The following is a 24,623-nucleotide window of genomic DNA, read 5'->3' as shown; positions in this document are numbered from 1 at the left end:
CGAAATACATATTTTTATTCTATTTTTAAATAGAATATAACTACTTCATACGATCAACTTATCAGAACTTAAGTATTTAGAATAATAATAATACCTTTTCTGAATTAGACACGTCTCATTTCAAAATATAATCTACAGTCCGTTGGTACATCTTACAATCTGTATTAATTTTGTCATTTCAACATAATATTCAATATCGGCAATACATTTATTTAAAAAAAAAAAAAAAAACAGAGTAAGCAGGGCTCAAATATCTCAGAACGAGAGATAATGGGAAGGAATTACCTTGTTTTGATTCCTTTTAAATATTTATACATATATAATATATTGAGTTACGTCCTCAATTCGCCACTGCACTATGTTATTTGCACCTGCATGATATGCGAGGGACAGTTTTGCTATAAACTGTCTTTAATTACATACTGTTGATCAAAGTTAATTTGAAACCGATACGGGCTAACCTGCGGAGTACTTATGAAAAAGTACTTAACTGATTGTCAAATTATTACAAAATACCATTCATGTGCTTGATAATAATGTATCAGAATTTAATATTATATGCTTGCGTTTTATTATTCATATTATTTGGCCTGTTATTTTGTATTCGTATATTCTTCTTGCACGACCCAAAATGGTGAAAAAGGAAAAATAAATACACGATGAAACCCCCAATACATAAAAGATTATGTATATATTTTAACGCGGCAATTAATGTTTTCATAACATTTTCTCGATCTACAGCGCACTCAATATTTCAAGTTAGTAGAACGAGTGAGCATGTTTTTCACTAAGCAATTTCGTAAATCTTGGAATCAAAATATACACAGTGATACATAGGAGAAACACAACCTCCTCCTATTTTTATTCTTAGTAAATTACTTAAGAGCGTACTTCAGTGAAGCGACAAATAATTTTCAACTGTAGGTGCGACGAAATTTCTCACTAGTCGCCAATCGGAGACCGACAGTCGAGGTGTCTGCACGTCGATTTGTTTTGTCATGGCGTCGGATGAAAATATTCTTAAATCGTGTAAAGATGACTAAAAAACTTTACGTATGTACTTAAAAAAGAAAACATGTCATACTATGATTATTAGTAATATAACAACAAACATAACATTAAATGGACGCATGTAGGATTCCTACAGGATAGGATTTACAAATTATATTTCGTTCGGCACGCGTCATTTGCACAATCCGCGCATCGCCTAGCCACGATCTTTTTAGACCATGCCTCAACTGAAGTATAGCCTTAATTCTGTTACATTTTTATTATTTCACTATTTTAAGCGGATACTTACAAAGATTTCTGTTTAAATTCTGAATTCATTCTCGAGTATCGCATGGTCTTTTCACCCTCATGGGACGTTATTGCAGCTGGCCTCATCAGCTCCCCAAGATCTTGAAAACATATAAATTATTTCTATCTGCAAACGTATTCATTAACTTGTGATCGTGCATTAATTAATCTTGTCTGAAATAATTATACAAATTTTCCGCCAAATCAATCGTCTTCGGCATTCCCAGTGGTGAGTTGCACATTTTGAATACCATTGATAATAATCTTTAAGCTACTATTATGATCACCAAGAAAAGGTTTAAAATAATGCTAAATATAGAGAAACACATGACAATTAAAAGTAACGGTGTCATATTATAATCTAGAATTTCGACAATATTTGCATTAAATTTAATCTTAAATAATTAATTTTATAAAATATTTAAAATTGTATGAGTATATTTTTCATTTAGAAACATGACAAAAATCCGCCCAATTTTTAACAAAAAAAAGTATGCAAAACCAATTCAGAAATCCCGGTATTTCAGTATTTTCAATTCCCGGATTTTGTAATCAAGAAATTGACCGGGATCCCGGGACTACAAACCCTAGTTGCAGTAAGTAACGTGGGATAGTATTTGTATAATAAATCATGTTTAATTGTCTTCACCGAGAATGGCAGTAGAAGGTGGTCAATTATTCCATACTTAGTGACTGTTTTAATGAGAGGATTTTATATATTATTTAAACAAACAATTTATATAGTAAAATCTTGATATAAAGTCCGGTGAATTAAAATATAAAATTAAGTGCGAGTATGCGCATACATTATTAATGTGTGTATGCAGGAAATGGTAGACCTTCAAGAAGATATCAAAGAACAAATTATACTTCTTTGTTTCGATTATAAGATTAAAATACAAATAATACCCAACTGTATTATTTTATAGAGATGGTGGTTATTAAATTTAAAATAAAACATACCATTTATTTTGATCAAGGACAAGTACGTAATAAGTATAATAATTATTGTCATTTGTACAGAGGCGTCAAAATAAGTATTTTCAATTCGTCTTCAAAGATTATTTTTCCTCTGTTGATTTTATTTTGTTTTTTTTTCCGAGCGGGCTTTTGGGAACTTTATCTTTGGATTTGTAAGGTTTTGGTATTTTACAAGTCATCATTATTCTTTTGGTGTATATGATGTACTACGTAAATGATTTTTTTTGTGACAATTTAAACACAGCATTATTTTTCCGTTTTAAAATTATAGTAGGTGTACTTTTCTTGAGACAGTCACGAATCAGTGTATTTTACAACGTTTTTATTAGCTCGTATTCTTATTTGTCCGGTGGTTGTTTATCCAGTACAAATCTTGCAACCGATTTTTAACTAACTTCCTGACTAGCTAGACATTTGAAACTTTTAGAATATAATATCAGAACATGTAAATTCTGTTTTGTATGAAAAGTTATTTCGGAAGAAATCCGTAATCCAATCCACTATTATTGGTTGCTAAGTGGGTTGTCCTAGCAACTAAATGCGTTGCTATGGAAATTAAAATGACATTTCAGTATTCTGTATTTGTTTGTTTTTTATTTACTTCATATCAAGTACAAGTTTGAGCATATTGAGCATAATAATTCAACAGAACATTTAAAAACGTTGTATATAAAAAGTTCTTTTTATCTTGTAATTATTCTTTTTGGGCTGTCACCGTGAAGTTTTCATTGTCCGTTTATATACACAACAAATACCTTCTAAATAAGTATAAATATATCTTATAATTTATTTTGTGTAATTTCAGGATGAACCTCGACAAAGGAAAAGCTTACATCGACTATATTGGAAACCTCACAATGAAAGGTCAATACAAAGTCGATGGAAGAGTTCTCATTCTGCCAGTCAATGGAAATGGTGACTTTGTGAACTTATTAAGTGAGTTTCGTGAATTATGTGATAGTTTTTATTTAGATTTTTCCAATGTTTTCAAAAATTAAAATAATATGTTAACATCTGATTATTAAAAGATATTAAATGCACCAGTGTCCAAACCAAGGTCCAGGGCAAGAATTCAATGGATCAGGCGAATTGATAACAAACATTCATTAACGAAAAATTAAATTCACTTCAATAAATTATAGTCTACCGGAATAATTCCTTCCATTTTTTTTATTCTTTCATAATACTTAATAGATAAATGAATGAACTCTGCCTGGATTGTATCAAGTATCAATTTCCGAACTGCATTAATTTGTATACGTCAGTTTTCTTGATACCTACATAAATGTAGAATATTTAAACTGAAGTCTGTCTACATTGCAATATAGGTGACTTTTACAGATTTTTGACAGATGTCCATAACCTTTTCTGAAAAAGTATCCAGTTTTTCTGTTAGATATTGTGTGGAATTGTGAATTTATAGATATATATATGTAGGCCCATATTATACTTCGTTTGCTTTCTAAATTTTTCAACTGTTATTTCTTAAAAAGACATGATATTGAAGAGAAAAAAAAGCACTTAATGATACTAGCTATTATATTTTATTTAGAATATGTGAATATGTAATGAAAAAATACTGTAACAGACCAGCCAAAATGTCGCGTTTAAGGCTTGAGGAATTGACTGACTTTTAGGCCCCCTACGATAAAAAATAGAATAAAATAAGTAAGAATACCTACCTAGTAAAAATAGTAATGTATCATTTTCTAACGCAACTAAAACAAAATATGACCCTGATGATAATTAGGTATATAATAATATTACTGGTTTATTTTTATGTACAAATACGTAGCGTGGTTACCTATGTGAAACGTTCCTTTGATGTTTGTTTCAGAAAATCTATTAGGCTTTCGATCATATTATATTTTAAATTATGCCTAGTGTGCACTATTTTGAGACCCCATTTTAAATCTTCGGACGAATCAATTGCATCATCTGCGTTTAAAAAAATCTGAAAATTTGTAGTCAATATATTGTTAAATGCCCACATGTTCCCCACCTTATTGCAAAATTGATAAATTACATTTAATCTCTTGTTCTAATATAATTTACAATATTTCAGATAATATGAATCTTATTATCAAATACAACGTTGAAACGATCAAGGGGAAAGATGGTAAAGATCACTGGAAATTCTCGATCAACAAGAGGTCTTATAAATTGGACAACGCAGTCTTCGATTTTGAAAATCTATTTGGAGGAAACAAAATATTGTGTAAGTATCAAAACAATAAATAATTATTACATAATAACAAAATTCTAATAACTATTTCTAAATCGAAAGTATATAAAACTAGGTGTAATAATGTATGTGAGAATTTACATAAACCTAATGTGCTTTACAATGAAATTAACCAGTAATTTTAAAATCTTGAAGCGCTTAACAAATTGAATTCATCTTTGGCAATCGGCTTTTGTATTTTAAATCGAGGTGTCTATTATGTACCTACCTTAATAACTAACCGACATCAGGATCTTTCCAAACTCGATGAATAAAAAAATAGTTTATTATATTACAACAGTATGCTAATTTTATTCTATGGAACTTTTTATTTTTTATAATTAATGATTATTAATTGTATTTTGATATATATTATATTGGCCCACGATGGCCGTGTAGCATAAGCGTCGGCCTTATAACGTCGTGGGTGCCAGGTTCGAAACCTGGGTCTGGAAAGTACACATATTGATTTTCAGTTTGCGTATGAGTCAGAGTGTGGACCTAATAGGTTGAGCGAGTAGCTAACATCCATTTCTCGTTAAAACAAAACCTACACTCCGTGGAGACCCATATGATCTTATCAGGATCGAACATGGTAAAAATATATATATTACTAGCTGACCCGGCAAACGTTGTTCTGCCATTTAAATTATTTCTAGTGAATATTTTAGTTGTGAAATAAAAAATAACGAATGTATCTTAAGTGTGTGGGGATGGAATCTATGACAGAAAGATGAATAGAGCGCTGTAGACGATGACCGTCGATAAAAACAAAAAAACATCAACCATTCATTTTCTCAATTCAAAATGAGTTGAATGAATAGTTGAGAAGAATGTTGATAGAATGATGTTCATAATGAATGAATTACCTGTGACAGGATCTCGTTGTTTAATGTTTATGCAATATCCGTCTTGTCCCTTCCAGAAAATTAGCGGATATTGGAGAGCGTCGTATGAACGGTGTGTGTCAGCGATAAATTCCAGATTATTGTTTCTTCTTCGAATCACGATTTCTCGCGTCGATGTGCGGTCGCCAACCATGATTCCAGCAATGTCGTCAACAACAGGCACATTAAATCGACGCACGTGCTCTCCAGCTGGTGTTTTATCAGTATTGATGACAATAGCGTGATTGCCACTTTGCAATTCGTGCATGTGTGCTTTGAAGAATTTCAATAATTCATTGTGCTCATTCAACAGGGCGTCCAGTTCGCCGACGATGCGCCAGGCATTAGGCGAATTGAGGCTATTGTAGCCGCAACGTGCATCCACATGATTGATGTCCTCACCGCCCATGAAGTAGATTTGTAAAAATTTATGTGGTTCGTTTGGCATTGGCAGTAATGAGCCTACTTTGTGATATACTTGGCCTTTGATTTTGAACGTAAAATGGAATTGTTGACCATTTGCCGCAGTATTGTGAACTATTTCTGTTGCTCCGAACAAAATCATTTGGAAGCATGAATTGAATGTGCGAATGGACTTCAGGAACAGGTTTGAATCTGGAATCGTGCCGATGAGCAAGCCGTTCAATGGTTCTGGTGGTATCTCAATTTCTGGTAGTTGCACTTTTCCTGATGCGCAACACATCCCGGCTGACTCATGTTTGAATTTGAGCGCATGACAATGGGAACATTCTTTGTCCATAGCACCAATCAGCACTTTCAGATGAGCGGAATATTCAATATATGGCTCGTACTCGAATGCGAGACGAAGGAACGAAGCAGATGTAAATGTTCGATGTACTTGTTGGCGTTGTCGGTCATTTGCTCTGCGTGTGTTAACTACGAACCGGCGCGCTTGGCTCCGTTCCAATTGTCGTTGTTGATTTCGTTCAGCTCGTACCTCTTGTGATTGAGATGCACGCAATTGCGACATGCTTACACGCACATTTTTGTTATCTTGTTGGATTTGTTCGTCTATTCTTTCTGCTCTACTATTTTGCATGTTTGTTGCTTTATTCGTTCGACGGCCCAAATGGCCCCCCTTGCGTCTTGCTGGCATTGTGACTTTGATACACGCACATAAAAATAGATAAATTAAAATAAATCGTACAAAATTTTGCACGCACTGCGTTGTAATATGCCGAATGAAATGTCAAAATGACGCGACGCTTCTCTTGAATTCTTCTCGGACGTAGCGCCATCTGTCATTCAACAACATAAATAATTTCGTTCTGTTTGAAATACGAACGACGTTAAGTTTGTTCATACAAAAATAATAAAATCGTGATTAAAAAATGGGAGGGTGGGGGTAAAAGAGTGAAAATTTGGGATTATAAGTATTTTTTATGCCAAATAATAAAAAAAATACAAAAAAAAATTTGTTAAAAAAATAAAAGAAAAATTTTCTGGATAGAGATACCCTAATCACCTAGCGGTATGAAATATACTTGTTGACCTATTCTCATACCTAAAAAATATACATAAAATAATTCATAAAAATCGGTCGAGCCATTTCGGAGGAGTTCGACCACAAACATCGTGACACGAGATTTTTATATATAATATAGAGATTATTGTGTATTCTGTTCAACTGTTTTACTTAATATGTTATATTACAATTTCCTTCTTATATTGCCTCTTCAGAATTTATCAAATAAAGCGAATGTTATGGTCACGTGTTGGTCACTAATGTAAAGAGGGCAACATACGTGTTGTGTATGGGCCATGACCGGCAAACATTTATCGTCTATCGACACAGTGTCGGTGTTTCAACACGTCGTATAAAAGAGCGCTTTCCACGATCTGTTGTGAATAGGTGCATTAGCTACATGCGTCGTTTATAAATAAACAAATAAATTTGTTCTAAGAAGCGAGTCGTAGAGTAATAATAGTAAAATTGATCATCGGATCTTCAATTAAATCCACAGTATGCCAAAGCACGCATCAATGTCATTTCATTGAATAATACAAATAACTAGATTCTATGCTTCATTGTTAACGTATTATACCATCATTATGCCGTAAAAAAAGAATTGTTAATAATGTCCGACCTCGAGTGCAATTGTGTTAAGTGCAACGAAAAAAAGTCTTAACGCATGTTTATTTTATTGTTAATGTTTCAAATCGTCCTTGGTCGAAATTGTGTCAACAGCCCGGTATACTATGAGAACGGGTTGATTCATCCAACAGTTTCATCCATACCTCCAATATCCAAGCATAGCACTCATGCCAGGAACATAAAACATGAAAAACAGGGAAAAAAACATAAAAACATAAAATCATATAAACACACACACATACAGATCACTGAGAGCATACTTAAATATATTTTAATTGAGAGAATATGACTGCTGTCATGTGACGTCTAAACGTCTCAAACATTATGACATATCATCAACGACTGCCCAATGCTAGAAAAAACTGTGCAGACAAAATAAATCACGAACTTTACCTCCAAATATCTCATAAAATAATAAACAATAAAATAATACAAGAACACTACACAAAATTTCTAATTCTGGCCGTTAAGAAAATTATATAAATAAATGGAGGAAGATAACTTCATCTAAAACTGTAATGGACCTTTTTTATTAAATATCTTAACCTTAACTGAAAATCAATTTATATTACTCGTACATACCTACAGACAGATGTCGTTGGCAAATTATATCATTTTTGTTGAATATAAAATAATGAAGTTATTATTTAACTAATTTAATTGGCAGTTTTTTTAAGAATGTAGATTTTAAATATTGGCCTAATATTGAGTCTTCGCCACTGGTATTAAACCAGTACAAGCAATATGATTAAATAATGAGTTAGGAATAGTTTTCACACTATCAGTTAGTTATAAGGGATTTTTTCGTGTAAATATGTGTTCCCTGATTAAAACTAACAGCTGTTTGAATTATTTCTTTCTAGCGGAACCCACGTTACGATTCCTGAACGAGAATTGGGAAGTCATCATGAACGATGTGTCGCCGCCCGCCGTCGATCAGATAATGAGCGCTTGCCTTAAGGTCATCAACAAATTCCACGCCTCAGTCCCACTGGATGAACTTATGACACCATGATGAAGAAACTAGGAGAATTATTGCGCCTCGCGCGACAGCTTTATTAAGTTTAGTTCGCTAAGAAATCGTACGACAGACCAAAGGCTGATGAATGAAATCATTAGGTAATTTGCTGTGGTCACTTTAACAACGACAAACGTGTAAAACATTATGTTATTATTCTGTTTGTTTAAGTAGGTACATAATTTTAATCTTTGGAACAGGTGTTTACATTAAAGACGTGGTTGGTTATATTTTAACACAACATCTGGCCACAATAATTTATTACATAGCTACCTAATGTAATTTACATGTAACAATTGTAGGTATATCGTAAAAGGGGTTGATAAAAGATTAAAAACTAGACACAAATGTCAACTGATTGTTAACACCATTAAATAAATTAAGGCGTACAATACAGTGCTACATAATAATTATTATTGAGTATCTTTATTGTTCAATAAGTACACGAGATGTAGGTATCAGTATGTATTAGAAATGATAAACATTATCATCTTTTATGATACATATCTTCCTATACTTATCTAATAAACATTGTCACTAGCGAAAAGACATTCACTATGTTCTAATAAAAATAAAAATATATAAATGACAAATCTACTTGTGTATTGATTTTATTTCTTCCTTCTCTACCCATCGTTAGTCATTGTCCTGTCAGCAGTGTTAGAAACTGTCATTTACAAAAATATGCCAGATAGTGTAAGAAAATAAGCTAGATGCAGAAAAAATGCTAGATTTCTCAAAATTCTAGGAGCAGAATGCAGAAACATTTGTCATAACTAAAATTTATATGCAGAAACATTGTCCTTAGTTAAGATCATTTCTATTGAAAATAAAACCATATTTAAAAATTCTCTTTCCGATAGTTTAGGTAAATTATTTTATAATTATTATACGATAACAAAAATATGACAACTGCATTTTATAAATGCAATAACTATAAATACATAATAATATTTAATTATAATACTCTTATGTTTCTGTTATAAGTCATTAAACGTGATTCCACAGGCACCGCAAGATAATTTTTTTAACATGGTAACACTAGCGTCAAGTGTCATTCTTCACCTGGTATTTTGTATTTCTGCGGGCTGGCATATAAAAGTAAAATAATATTCTCCAAGTACCTACATGCCAAACGAATTAACACTATCAATATCAATATTGAGATACATTATTAAATGAATTTGAGTGTATGGACTGTTTTATAGACATGCAAATTTATTTTGACAGCAGCTGTCAGTGGTAAATAGTAATACAGAATGGAGCGTGTTCATAACAAAAGTAGTCTATGGTTACGGATTCCTTAACTCTATACTCAGGATTGTCTATAGTTAAATCATGCTTTTCGGCGACTTATCCTTAGGATCGAAATCTTAGATTGCGCATTCCGCTCAAAGTGTCTAGTTAGAAACTATCATTCCAAAAAAGTATGTCAAAATTATTAACATTGTTTTCACAAGAGCAAAGATCGAAGAATATTTTTTTACTACTATGTAATAAATTAAGAAAATATGCAGGTAAGAAATTTAGTTATTATTTTGTATGTATGGGATAATATAAGGTATAAAATACCAGCACGTTGATGTTCAAGCATTTCTAGTATAATATTCAAGCTGTAAAGTGTTACGAAAAACACTCAACTTAACGCCACACGCCAGATGTAAAATTTGCAAGCTAGATGCTTATTCAAAAATACAAGAAAAACGCCAACTGCCTTTTCGGCTGCATATAATATACCTACAGAGGACACTTCAATTTTCATGTCAGTCCAGCGCTCGAAATGGAAAAATTTACAAACCAGAGCGCTCGACAGTTTTCTGAAGATTTTTACATAGTAAAGTTATCAAAGTTTATGTGTTTTTTTCATAAAAATAAGTGTGTTAGATTTTCTATTATATGGCTTACCCAGCTCAGACGGTCAAATTATTTATTCCACGAGACGGAGCGATAATTTTACCGATTTCACGAACAGGAACGGCGCTCCGGTGCGTTCCGATCCATTTCGAGCCTTGCATGTCACTAAAGATAAAGAATAGCCTAGCAAGTCAACATTGTTTTTTTTTTATTTCTAATTTTTTTTATAAGCACTGAGATGCCTGGTTGCTACATCAGCCCAGTGCAGCTTCGTTTCGGAACAAGGAAATGTGGCATTAAAATCTTTTCATTCTGACACGTTTACATCGTCATGGAAGGCGGCCGTGCACAAATCGCGGCTGAATAGACAGGGCGGGTGTAGATGAGGTAACTTAAATCAGACCCTTTTCGAGAAAAAGCTCGACCTGGGGCAACCGGTAATTTTGTTTGTCCCCACCCTCTATCAAAATTCAAAACTACTAGGAAGAAAATATAAAACACTTTTGTTCACGATAGGTATTTAATATTAGTGATTTATACCCAAAAGCTTTTCACGGGTTAGCACCACCAAATTTAGTATTTAATTATATTATATTATCTAATGTAATCGCACATATTATGTGCAATCTCGCTAGTCACTCTTGACTCATTATTTTCGATACAAAAATTTTCATTATTTTCATTGTATTGGCACTAATATGATCTTTCTCCTTTCACAATATATACCTTATACAAAACAATATTATTTGTTATAAAATACATTGCAAACAAATTATGATTTTTTTTTAAACTGAGGACTCCAAAATCGTGAGGCTCGCCGGTGCATACTACCCATATTATACTACCCCTTCTCCTCCCTCTCAAATATATGAGTATAAAAGCACACTATATTATCGACACTGCAATTACAACCAAGCTCTTTTGCAGATTTTTTCTAATAGATTCACGTCTATCACGTCGCAGACGTGATGTGAATGACTTCAATATTTTAATAATATGGTGAAAATAATCATATCAGTTCATACTAGTACTGTTTCAATATTTTTTTCTTGCTGGACGACATCTATCAAGAGACATTGTGACTAGAGTTAAAAATATTTTATTATTTTCTTTGATTAGTATTATTACTAAAAAACTTTTTGATTATTCGAAATGGAGATAGATACGCCTTTCGTTCGGTAACTAGGAGAACCAAAATAACTGATAACAATATTATTTTTAGAAGATAATTGCTGCTTAGTGGCATCTATTAAGGAAGCTTTAAAACAAATGTTTATTATTGCTTGAGCACAGACTACCAGAGTCGCCTATCGGAAAATGTGAATCGTGTTTCAAATGTCTAAATAACGTGAAAAATATAAATTCTATAAATGATTTTTACGTATCATATGCTTAATTTTTTTATTATGTATGTTTTTTCAATCTACTTATAAATATTTTTTAATAATTCATATGTTTAATATATTTTTTTTAAATATAAACCTGGTGGTATTGAAACCATGCAACATCCGAAATTTCCCAGATAGTGTGCACTATCATACGTGAAAATTTCGATATGCCACCGATGTATTGTTGTTTTTTAACATTCTTTCATTCGTTTTACATTTAACTTGACTGAAGTATAAATACCCCTTGCAAAATGTCAAATAATTCTGTGGTAGGTATTATAAAGACTCGGTGTTTATAAAATGTGTTTTTATCTTACAATACGTATTTCACGATGAGTAGGTATTTTGAGAACAACGTAATCGAAACTAATCATAACTTTATTATAGATAGAGTAGATATATTAGCAATTAAAAATATAGTTCAGTTTGAGCCGAGTATATATTTATTTAAAATAATTTATACACGTGCAGTATTTTCAATGCTGTAAAAAATGGTTCTTTATAAAAGTTCAAAGTTATTGAACTAATCTAAGCACTTGAGTCGTATTCAGTACTAAATAACTTTGAAACTCTGCGTGCTATCATACAAGTACCATATGATAAGAATTCTAAATTATGGTATAAAATAATTTTTAATACAAATTTAAAAATTAATCATTCGGAGCTGAACCAAAAACCGAAAACCGGAAAAACCGTTATTTTTACGGAACGAAAACCGGAACAGAACCGATATACATTTTTTACTTAAACCCGAATGAGAACCGAAACGAAAAAAATAACTGTTCGAAGCCCTGATTTTGTTACTATTGCCACGCGTTCACCCCACGGAGAAATGTGTATACCTCTTCAACTTATATGACATGCGCACCAGCTTCCATTCGGTTTTCACATTCGTCAAAAAAATACCTACTCTTTATTTAAGCCAAGACATTGACTAGAAAGCAGAAATAGTTACTCCCATATTCGTGCTGAAAAAAAACAATGTGTTTATGAAACGCATAGTCATACGGATTCGATACATAGAGCCTTGTAGAAGAAGAATTAAAGGAATATCATACAAATATTTGAAAAATAATTCTATGAAACAAAATCTGGTATTGCTAAAGAGATTTGAGTAGAGCGCATCGGTACCTACTTCTATAAATATTTAAATATAGGTGTATATTATATAAAACTTTCTAGCAACCCAAGTTAGAATAATTGTAATTGTAATTGTTTATTGGGCAAGCATGTATCTATTACAAAATGACACATGCCTAATTGGACTCGTGATATTAGACTGTCTTTAGTGGTTACCTATTCAGTTACTCATTAGCTATTTTGTAATAACGTCATTTTAGATAATTATTCGGTAATAGAAGACACCTATTATCTGAATAATTATTAACTATCGTTCGTAAAATAAATAATTACAACTTATCTTAGAGATTTTTAGACATGTTGTGTAAATATAAATCAACTCGGTTAAGTAATCATGGAAAACTTGATAATTTTATGTATTCAATATTAAACCGATGTTTTGCCATCCGTTTAGTATTTTCCAATAAAACGAGATGCAATGAGGGTAAAATTCAGACTGTTGTACGCCGAGGCGTAGCAAGGTTTTTTGTTGTTTTATGTTTTTCAACATTAAAACTACGAATAAGTCAAAAATAGTTTTTATATTAGAGAAAACTTAATAAACTAAATTTTAATTATAAAAAAAAGCCAGGGGTGCCACTTATGATTTTTTTCTGTGTTTACAGTATTATCTTACAAATCCTTGTGACTGATTCAAACTAGCGAGATTTTTAGTGTTGTCATTTTACTGGAGAGAAAATTTATATTACACTATAAACCTGTATATTCAATTGCTTGTTTGTGCTATGTATTTTTTTATTATATGCTCAATGTATTATTAAAATATATATAATATGGTAGCATAAAACACACATACCTAGTTACTTTTATTTCAAGATTAAATTCAGTTTACTTGATTAAAATTAATATAATAATATATTTTTATAAGTTAATATTAGGTACGTACTATAAAATTTAGTTTGTGTGTATTTTGACGCTCTCTGAATCCTGACGCATGGGTATTGTGCACCCCCAACACCCGCGCTTGGAGCGTCCCTGAGTAACTATTTACTAATCCTTACTTACCCAAAATATTTGCATAGGAAAGGACTCCTTATATTTAAATAAAAATATAAAAGGGTTTTTAATTATTATAATTTTGTAGATACATAGGTTTCTCTTTTTATTTGTATCTATTAATGAAACATGTTATTAAATGTTGTCAAGACTAAACGAAATTAATAATATTATATTTAAAAATAACATAATTATGTAATATATTACATGCTGCCTTTGCAATCTGGTGTAGATCTTAGCAAGAAGTTTCAATTATTAGGGATTGCAATACCGAATGAAAATATTAATCCCTACCGATATTCGTGAAATATATGGGAAAACAGAAGTATCTAGGTACCAATAAATAAATATATGTATAAATATAATAATTAATATAAATTTCTTTAAAATATTAATATTTTATAGCGCGTGCCATTGCCACGGAAGTAAACCAGACATCGCGTAACCCGACAAAAAATACAGTCATGTAACCTTTTACATTAATTAATACATCTTGTTTCCACTTTCGATACCGAATATATCGGTATTATCTGATTTTTTAAACCGGTATTTTGGTATAGAAAAATACTGAAATACCGGTATTGCAATCCCTAGTTTCAATATGTGCATGAACCCAGAAAATTTATCGCAATTAAGTATAATTTCATTCATCCGTGCGGCGGTCAGGTGTTCGCCGTCCAGTTGTCGCCACTTGATTTTTAGACATTGCACATTGAGTTGAATGTTACATGAGATATTCCCAATGCAAGGTATTTTTTAGGGATATCATCTACCTTGGTGTAATATTGTAACAGCTGTCGACCGACACTTCTTGCATTCACTTCGGCAATATTACGTGTCGTTGTTGTATGAAATTGTCTCAAAAAATATAGTGCAAAATCGAACTCAGTGTCAAATTCAAATATAGTAAACCAGTTGTAAATTATATTTTTATTATTTCTTAATCGCCTGAAGCAAATAAAATAATTTGAGGTTTTCAACATTACTCCACACGTGCGTTATAGGATTGTAGAATGCTCCATTTATAGCCATGGTCTTGCAGTTATCTGAAGAAAAAAAGAACATGATTATTCGCTAAATAATATTATTATTTATTTAATAATTAATTATCAACAATGCGACGAAACTAAAATTTTAAGAGATTCTGTAATTTGTAAATTAGTTTTACAAGGAAGTTTTTTTATTGATTATAGGTATGATAGTTATAATAGGTACTTATGTTGACAACTGTTTCAGGCTTTGAAATCGTCTTATATACAATTCAAAATAACTGATTTCCTAAAAGTTTGTTATTGTATCTGGCAAGAGACGACATAAATAGATTGTGTATCTATGTTTCCTTTTTAGACAGCATTGGTGTAGTGGTTGACCGCCAAAAGACAATAAGTATATAAATAATTATCCTTGGAATTGGAATTTCTCTGACATTTTTCTCCCAGTTCATAGGATATCATTATAACTATTAGAGTTTTCTTCTTTAGACCATGTCCGATCCTAATAGGATCATATGGGCCTCCACAGAGTGGAGGTTTGTATTGACAGATTTTTGTTTTTACGAGAAATGGATGTCAGCCACTTGCTCAACCTATTAGGTCCATACTCTGACTCATACACAAATTGAAAAACAATATGTGTACTAGCCAGACCCAGGATTCGAACCTGGGACCCTCGACTCTATAGGCCGGCATTTAAGCCACTCGGCCATCGTGGGTGTAAAGAGTTACCATGTTAAAAATAACAAACGACATAATCGTATGCTTGTTAATACTTATATTTAAAAGTTATGGTGTATAAGAGATAAGTATGTCCAACTTCAAGTAGGCTGTAACCTACTATCTAGTATTAAAACTGGCAGTGATCTACTACACTATCACATTTTCAACTTGAAAAAAATATTTTATATTTGGCTGAGGACAATTAATTATTAAATAACACTTGTTATTGAAATCTCAGAGAAATACTCAATTTCTCATTTCCTATTCGTCGTGAAAACGATAAGTTTTTTTGGGAACTCATTGATAAACTATTATCCTGCTGTGCAAAGACCCTACTGTGTGGCGATAAGAAACTGATGAAGAAACTACGCGATTACTAGAAATTTAAAGCGCGAGATTCACACCTTCTCTTTCTCTCACTCGAGTAAGTAGGTATTGAAATTTGGTATTTGGTAAACTGGTATTTGAAAAAGATTTCCATGTAAGGACTCAGACACACAGTGTAGTTGCAGCGCGTCGACGTAGTTCTAGAATATCCAGTTGGGTAAAAAAACAATTTGAGTTTCAAATACTGGATACATTTGGAATCAAGCCTGCACCGACACGCTGCAATTACAGTAGGTACTGTGTGTCTGAGCCGTAAGCTGGTTATGGAAACAAATAGAGGAATGGTTAAAATCTCACATTCAAAATCTTAATGAAATCATATTATATTACAACTGAATGTACATGTTCACGAATTCCTATTGGACCTACGATGCGATTTATCCAGGACTTGCCTGGTGGTGACGAGTACTGCTTGAATATTTACCGGAACACTCTCCGGTCTGGCAAAAGGTCCCAGGTCACCGATCCAGCGCTTTCCGGCCTCACTACACTACTAGACTACTCACTCCTTTAAGGGACAATTTTATAATTTGACATTTTCATTGTTAGATCACATTAGTCTGAATTTATTTTTGTATATATGGAGTAAGGGTAAACTACATTACAAACAACCACAGTAATAACTCTTCTTCTTATTTAACATCCCCTATTAGAGGTCAGACACGTCCACCATCAGTGCGATGACAGTAAGAATATGAATGTCAAAATGAACAAAATGTCAAACAAGAACTTCTTGTCCACGTGTTAAAACTGTGAACTAAAAATCCCTTCCATTACAGCTAATCGCACTTCCGTTTTCAAATGAAGAACGCCCGCAAATTTATCATTTCATTTTACGCTCCCGTGGTGTCCGTAGATCCGTATCTATTAATTTACGTAATTTGAAGTTTTTTTAACAATAAAAATATGTCTAAAACGATCAGGAGTGATGTTAGAATTATTATTAGTAAACTATCACTAGAATAAAACATAATATTTATGATTCTCACATTTTTGAAGTAGCGTTGTCATATCTTCGGGTGTTATAAACATGTCCGTTTGGTGGGCACCTCTTGGTATACATCGGAAAACATTTTCATATATAATAATTCCAAGCATCCAAGACAGAAATGTGTTGTTGAAAGTGGTTATAAATATGGAGCCACCTTCTTTCAAAGTTTTTGCACAGTTTTCTATAAATAGATCCTTTTCGGTTATGTGTTCAATGACTTCAGAAACAATAACCGCGTCAAATTTATTCTCGTTGTTCTGTGAATATTCCTGTAAAAGTTTTAAGGAACATCTTATTAGTGTTTTAGTAAACTGCACATTTCATAAAAAGGATTAAATCCTTAAAGAATTAAAATTTAGATGAACAGTTATTGTATTATCATACAATTTTTACTCCTACTCTTATTTTTGATCAAATAAAAATTCGCATGAGGCACAATTCTTTATCGTGTTTAGTTCACATTTAAAAATGTGGTTGCATGATTGTACCTACATATTTTTTAAGTAGTCGGCTATTTTTATTGTTAATTTATCACGGCTAACGTGTCCATGTGGCGGAGAACTACAGGATCCAAACCACATCCTCTGGGAATGTCCGAGAATGTTGTCCGAGAGGGAAGAGATGCTTAAGTCGGTCCAATCAAACGTCCGTCCTGGTCGCCAAAAAGGCCAATTATATTGCATTTAAAAAAAAATTGTGGCGTCTTATTACGGACGTGAACTTCAAATAGTTGTGTTTGTACGTATTGTTTTAGCTTTAAGTTAAATCTCAGTGTCTTTCTCTGCCATGGCACTTTTTATTAAATTACGTCTTTCAGTAAACTCAGTCAAAGTCTTGGGTATCTGCTGCCGAGACATTTCCAGTCGTAAACAACTGCTGATGTTTCACACTCATTGCCCAGTGCCTCGTGATACGCTCGATTAAGACCGTATGTGGTGCGAGGCGGATTGGTTTGGATGGCCCATGTTTATGTTGTTAATTTATCACTATTTGTCTTGTTCATTAATTATCTTGTATGTAAGAAAAATACGGTTTTTGTGGAATATTATTATAGTACTTAATCTTATTTGGCAAAATTTTCTATTTTGACTAAATTTAGTTAGTATTATTAAACTGGCGCTAGGGGCCGTTCAGGTCCATGGCCGACTGCACAAAGTTTCTCCAGGCATCTCTGTCCAGCGCTCTCTCTTCCCAGTTGACTATCCCCAGCCTTTCCGCATCCCTTTGAATGTTGACCGCCCATCTCCGTCGAGGGCGGCCAAGAGGTCGAGTGCCAGCTGGTGTGCCTTTGTAAATCCTATAGAGAGTTCTAGATCTTTCAGATCGTACAACGTGGCCCGCCCATCTGAGCCTTCTTGACCTCAGAATATTAGTGATTCTAGGTTGGTATCGGTCGAAGAGCTCAGCGTTTGTGCGGATGCGCCACCGGTGGTTCTCATTGACGGGTCCAAGTATTCTCCGGAGGATTCTGTTTTCAAACACTTGGAGCGCCTTTTCTTGTTTTTCTGTTAAACCCCACGTTTCACATCCATACATGACGATTGGCTTGATGACCACGTTATACACCCGGAATTTCGTTTTGATGGACAGCATTTTGGACCTGAACAGACGACTCAACTCGACTAAATTTAGTGGTAATCCAGACCATGGTAAGAACTTTTTATATACAACGTTTTTAAATTTTTTGTTGAATTATTATGCTCAATATGCTCAAACGTGTACTTGATATGAAGTAAATAAAAAAACAAACAAACAAAGAATAATATAGAATACTGAAATGTCATTTTTATTTCCATAGTAACGCACGTATATATTAATAATTTAGTTGATAAGACCACCCTCTTAGCAACCAATAATAGTCTTTTACTTTTTACGGATTTTTCTGAAATAACTTTCCATACAAAACAGAATTAACTAAAAATGAATTCAATTGTGCTTAAAGATGGGTAAAAGTTAAAAAATTAAAAGAATGCATTGGCATCGTGTTCTGATATATTCTAAAAGTTTCAAACGTCTAGCTAGTCGGAAAGTTAATTAAAAATCGATTGCAAGATTTGTACTGGACAAACAACCACCGGACAAACAAGAATACGAGCTAATAAAAACGTTGTAAATAGTTGTTACAATCTAGAAAATTTCGATAGGGAGATAAAGTGATTAATCTTTAGCAGCTTGTTTTTACCATGTTTGAAAGATATTTGTTTTCGTAGAGACGAAGAAACATTGTTTTAATCCCTAAAGGATTTCGATTTTTTAATTCTATTTAATGAACAAAATAATTAATTAGCGTACTTCAATGGTAGTGTTTTCATAACTCAAATTGTTTTGCAGTGATGTATCAAGCCTTGCATGTTCCAATGCAATCGATATTAGTTCACTACTAGCGTCCACACCAGTTACGTCTGCTCCCAATTTTGCTAGAGCCTGAAATATAAAATGAACAAAGTATTTAAGAATAATATCTAGTAAATACACACAGCTCTGTTTAATCAAGCGACAAGCAAGCTCTTGTCATGGAATTTGCATAACATTTCAGAATATTTTTTAGTGTAGCGGTTCATGAAGTTTTCCACTTCGACCACTTGACTTGGTATAATTTACTTATACTATCATTAGTATCCTTCTCATATATTTATTGTGCTTATCTAGTAATTCGCTATATGCAAAGGATATAATATGCCTGAAGCTTCAACGTGCTACCAATTTTCGCTATAATAACCCACCCTTGTCGCTCCAGATATCCTAGATAGGCTATTGAGTGTCTGTTTTCAAATTCATCAGGACGCATCCTTTACATAATATTTGTCAGGTCAAATAAATAATTTGTTGCCCGTATACCTACACCATTTAGTCTGATATTATTTATAATATTTAATAATTGATATATTCATATAAAATAAATGTAATACATAATTTAAAAACACCTTCGAGAAAATATAAGTACTTACTAGAAGAAAAAAAATATGACACCCAACGGATCAAAAAGTCACGTTCACTGGATTCGCGCCAATGTGCTCTACCAACTAATCCATGTGCATCCTATCTAACTTTTACGAAATTAACTCAGTTTTTACATTTTTGAATTGTTTCAATTACGAGGGTGGGTCAATAAGTCCTTAGAAAAGCCGACAGGTGGCGCGACTAGTACTGTAAGCGGTTTGTTTTCATGCAGCGGCACTACCGATTCAGTATGCTGCGAAGTTTCAATCAGATTGGTCGGGTTGTTGTGTGTTTCTCGTACATTTAAAAAAAAAAATTGCTTGTGGAAAATGGAAAAATGGAAAATGGAGAAAATTGAGTTTAGAGCTGTTATTAAACATTTTAATATAAAAGGGTTAACAGCAAAGGAAATAAAAAATGAGTTGGATTTAGTTCACGGCATATCTGCTCCTTCACTTGCAACTATTTATAACTGGTTAAATGAATTTAAACGTGGTCGTACATCAACAAAGGATGAACCACGCTCAGGACGTCCTGTAGAGGTGACTACACCAGAAATGATCAATAAAATCCACGATATGGTGTTAAGTGACCGAAGATTAAATATTTATGAGATAATTGAGGTTACAGGGATCTCAAAAGGTAGCGTCATTTCTATTTTACATGACAAATTGGGCATGAAAAATATTTCTGCAAGATGGGTGCCGCGTTTGCTCACAGTCGACAATAAACGCAATAGGGTGGTGGCCTCTAAAGCCCTGTTGTCGCTCATGCAACGCAATCCGGATGAATTTTTTCGTCGCTTTGTGACTGTAGATGAACCATGGATACACCACTATACTCCCGAGACGAAAGAACAGTCAAAGCAGTGGATTGCGAAGGCAAACCATGTCCAAAGAAGGCGAAAACAGTAAAATCAGCTGGTAAGGTTATGGCTACTGTATTTTGGGATGCACGTGAAATTATTTTCGTTGACTATTTGGAAAAAGGAAAAACAATAACAGGGGATTATTATGCATCTTTATTGGACCAGCTAAAAAACAAAATTGAAGAAAAACGGCCTCATTTAAACAGGAAAAAAATCCTCTTTTATCAGGACAATGCCCGTGTTCACACATGTTTACGATCAAAAGCTAAAATTGAAGAATTGAAGTTCGAATTGGTCGACCACCCACCGTATTCGCCAGATTTAGCCCCCAATGACTTTTTCCTTTTCCCAAACTTAAAAAAATGGCTAAGTGGTACTAGGTACTAAAATAAATCCCTGTTAAATAGTTCAATCCCAGTGCTCGAAATGAACCGGAACGCACCGGAGCGGAGCTTCTGTTCATGAAATCTCCTAGTTCATCGCTCCGTCTGGTGGAAAAATTAAATATTTCGTTCATGATCGTGAATTATGAAAAAGTAATAAAATTAATTTTCGTTAAGAATACCTACTTTTATACTTTTTTTTTAATTTTAAACGAAACTTGTCGGAACTTAGTAAAAATATAATATTTATGACGTGACGTATTCCTCGATATTCGACGACTACAATATAATACCTTAACGGCCCACGTGCTCGTCGTAGGTCAAAATTGAGTTTTTATTGTATTTTCAAACCATGATCCTGGACACTCCTTAAACGTTGTAGATAATCTATTTATATAATTTTGAAGCCTTATTATCCTTTATAGTTATTTTAAACATTTGATGACTGCATAAAGTATTTTTGTTACATAAAATAGTATTCTTTTAAACCTCTCGCTCTAATGTTTAGAATATAGTCATATTTCGGTACATAACTGTGCAGTGGTGTTAAGATTTTTTACGTTTATTATTTTTTGAACGCATTTATGAAACCATTAGTATAATTTATTACAAGATAATTTTTGTAAAATATTCACGATAAAAAATTATATTGGTAATCTCTGTGATCCCAAATTTGACAAGAATTAGGCATTATATTATTCAAAAAATCGGCAAGATCAACACATTTGAAGATGATTCTAAAGATATTTCTTATAAGCTATGTCTTTGACCATTCAAGTGTAAGTGTAAGTTCGAATTGGTCGACCACCCACCGTATTCGCCAGATTTAGCCCCCAATGACTTTTTCCTTTTCCCAAACTTAAAAAAATGGCTAAGTGGACAACGTTTTTTTTCAAATGAAGAAGTCATCGATCGGACAAATGCTTATTTTGAGGACCTTCCGAAAACTTATTTTTCTGACGGTTTAAAAAAAATTGAGAAACGTCTGACCAAGTGTATTGAGCTCCAAGGAGATTATGTTGAGAAATAAAAAAAAAAATACAAAAATAAAAACTCCCTACTTCAATTGTAGTTTGTCAATTTATGGCTACGGCCGTATGTTGTAGCTTAACCACTGGAGAATGACAAAAGAAATGGCGTATTTCAAAAAAACACTACCTTATTCTTAGGTCAATAATTATTATAAAGCAATCATTATTCATAAGATGTTTATCACACTTGAATGGTCAAAGACATAGCTTATAATAAGTATCTTTAGAATTATCTTGAAATGTGTTAATCTTGCCGATTTTTGAATAATAAAATGCCTAATTCTTGTCAAATTTGGGACCACAGAGATTATCAATATAATTTTTTATCGTGAATATTTTACAAAAATTATCTCGTAATAAATTATACTAATGGTTTCATAAATGCGTTTAAAAATTAATAAACGTAAAAAATCTTAACACCACTGCACAGTTATGTACCGAAATATGACTATATTCTAAAACATTAGAGCGAGAGGTTTAAAAGAATACTATTTTATGTAACAAAAATACTTTATGCAGTCATCAAATGTTTAAAATAACTATAAAGGATAATAAGGCTTCAAAATTATATAAATAGATTATCTACAACGTTTAAGGAGTGTCCAGGATCATGGTTTGAAAATACAATAAAAACTCAATTTTGACCTACGACGAGCATGTCCCCCCATGCCACAATTTTAAAGAAATTTACTCAACTTAACCGTCTGAGCTTAGCGGGTATGTACATATATCTCTATATAATACACACAAATATCAAATAAATATGTACATATTTTCGGAAAATTATCGAGCGTTCGTAAAACCTTCCATTTCGAACGCTGTTCAATCCTCTCATCAATCAACACTTAAATTAAATTTCTCTTAAATATCGTCATTCTCTTTCTCCTGGCTCAGATTCTAGCAGGATGCATTAGAGATATAGTCATCCTTATAAAATGGGAATAATGTTTCTAAAGGCGGCTACATTTTATGGTTTTATTGCAGTACTGACAAGAATAATATAATACTATTATCGGTGGGTCGATTATAGTGGACATTTTTTCGAGTCAAAGCAGTAAGAATTGAGACGTTGTGGACCGGAACTCTACACCACGTGCAATCCGAGCCCTTATAATTCAATTAATATGTATAAAAATTACCTCTGTAAGTATTCCTCCTCCACATCCAATATCTAGCAGTTTCAACCCTTTCAACGGATGATTAACATCATTATTTGTAGTATTCACATTGTTCAATAAGCCATTTTGTATAAACGGCACCCTGAAATCATAAATTTATATTATTTTATTCCAATGTCTACATAACATCATTATATGTCATTAGAAACGTCTTTCTAAAAGGTTTCTACGAATGCCTCGTTTATAACTATTTTTTCTATTAACTGTATCGATGTTACATTAAACGATTATTTTTCGAATCAAACGTCATTCCTTTCATGGTACTGTTTGGAAGTGGGGGAGGGAGTAATAATACGATAGTTCATATACAGTTCTAGTATCTACAATCTACATTCTACTGCAACCGCTTAACGGTAAAATAACCCGCGCGGATTTTTATCACGCGATATAATTCGCTGCGTGTGAAACGGCAGTAATCGGTCAACTGATTAAATCATTCACCTGATAATATTAAATAGATGTAGCATTTGAAGTTGTCCGTTCAGGTCCCACCAATTTTCACTTTCCTTAGAAAAAGTCTTCACGTGGGATCGGTTTATCGTTGTCGACTCGCTGGTGTCCATTTTAATGAATAATTAGTCGAAAGCGATGCTGTAAAATATAAAAATAGAATAAAATAGTATGTAAACATTAGATATTTTCAAAATTCATCTTACTTTATTCGTTCTGGTAACACCGAAATTTCTCAACATCGTGACATTATCTATGTTTGTGAATCAAAGGGTTCAACAATCAACAAACTATGCAATAGCTGAAGGAGAGCATTCGATCAGTACGTATTGCAGAAATTGAGTCACGATTAGAAAACTTCTGGTAGGTATTATTCCAGAGGGCCAACGAAGAAATTCTTCTGACATTGTATTAGTTCCTCCCTCCCTTTACATTTTTTCGCATTGCAATAGGTAGTTTTAAACTTGTTTTACGGTGCCCTTAGCCGGCCGGATCGCACAAATAATCTTGTTTCGACTGCAACATGTCAAATATGTCGATGTGATTTTGTTGGTATTGACAAAACACAAGAAATCTCATCTACCTCTTGCACACAGCTCGAAAGCGACATTTTAGTTTGAAAAAAAAACAGCTGGTGTCGAAGCAATAAATTTCACCCGATGTGACGCAGGTATAATACCAAAATGTTGCACTTCGTTATTCATTTTGGCTAGCCGCGTCGCCTATGCTCACGGAAGGAAGATGCAACCAGGGAACACAAAATTAACGAGAACTTGC

The 24,623-nt window shown here is 32.9% G+C and overlaps 2 protein-coding genes across 2 annotated transcripts in view; one reads left to right on the top strand and one right to left on the bottom strand.

Annotated features, from left to right (window-relative positions):
- The window catches only part of LOC147075745 (circadian clock-controlled protein daywake-like), a 28,411-nt gene extending 19,889 nt beyond the window's left edge, over nt 1-8,522 (top strand). Inside the window, exons 3-5 of the mRNA XM_085942373.1 lie at nt 3,086-3,216; nt 4,346-4,498; nt 8,371-8,522. Of these exons, the coding sequence (XP_085798499.1) occupies nt 3,086-3,216; nt 4,346-4,498; nt 8,371-8,522 (436 nt within the window). The remainder of the gene's footprint in view (nt 1-3,085; nt 3,217-4,345; nt 4,499-8,370) is intronic.
- A 6,291-nt stretch (nt 8,523-14,813) lies between these two features.
- LOC147075744 (ubiquinone biosynthesis O-methyltransferase, mitochondrial-like) lies at nt 14,814-23,959 on the bottom strand. The gene is made up of 5 exons (XM_085942372.1): nt 23,838-23,959; nt 23,358-23,478; nt 19,289-19,420; nt 16,995-17,265; nt 14,814-14,949 (listed from the first exon to the last, which is right to left on the bottom strand). The coding sequence occupies exons 1-5, from the start codon at nt 23,957-23,959 to the stop codon at nt 14,837-14,839; spliced, it is 759 nt and encodes a 252-aa protein (XP_085798498.1). The 3' UTR covers nt 14,814-14,836.
- Nucleotides 23,960-24,623: the final 664 nt, after the last annotated feature.

The sequence above is a fragment of the Rhyacophila brunnea genome, unplaced genomic scaffold, assembly GCF_057557595.1.
Source record: "Rhyacophila brunnea isolate RB1 unplaced genomic scaffold, BYU_Rbru_1.0 scaffold_14, whole genome shotgun sequence".
Taxonomy (NCBI): domain Eukaryota; kingdom Metazoa; phylum Arthropoda; class Insecta; order Trichoptera; family Rhyacophilidae; genus Rhyacophila; species Rhyacophila brunnea.
The sequence above is the reverse complement of the archived record's forward strand: the minus strand, read 5'-3'. Positions and strand labels throughout refer to the sequence as shown.

What these genes read in the sequence shown, in the direction of transcription:
- LOC147075744 (XM_085942372.1), bottom strand. Translation starts at nt 23,959, where the DNA reads ATGGACACCAGCGAGTCGACAACGATAAACCGATCCCACGTGAAGACT. An exon ending in GAGGAGGAATACTTACAGAG is followed by an intron (nt 19,421 to 23,357) that starts GTAATTTTTATA and finishes TTTATATTTCAG; the next exon opens with GCTCTAGCAAAATTGGGAGC. An exon ending in GACAACGCTACTTCAAAAAT is followed by an intron (nt 14,950 to 16,994) that starts GTGAGAATCATA and finishes TTTTTTCTTCAG; the next exon opens with ATAACTGCAAGACCATGGCT.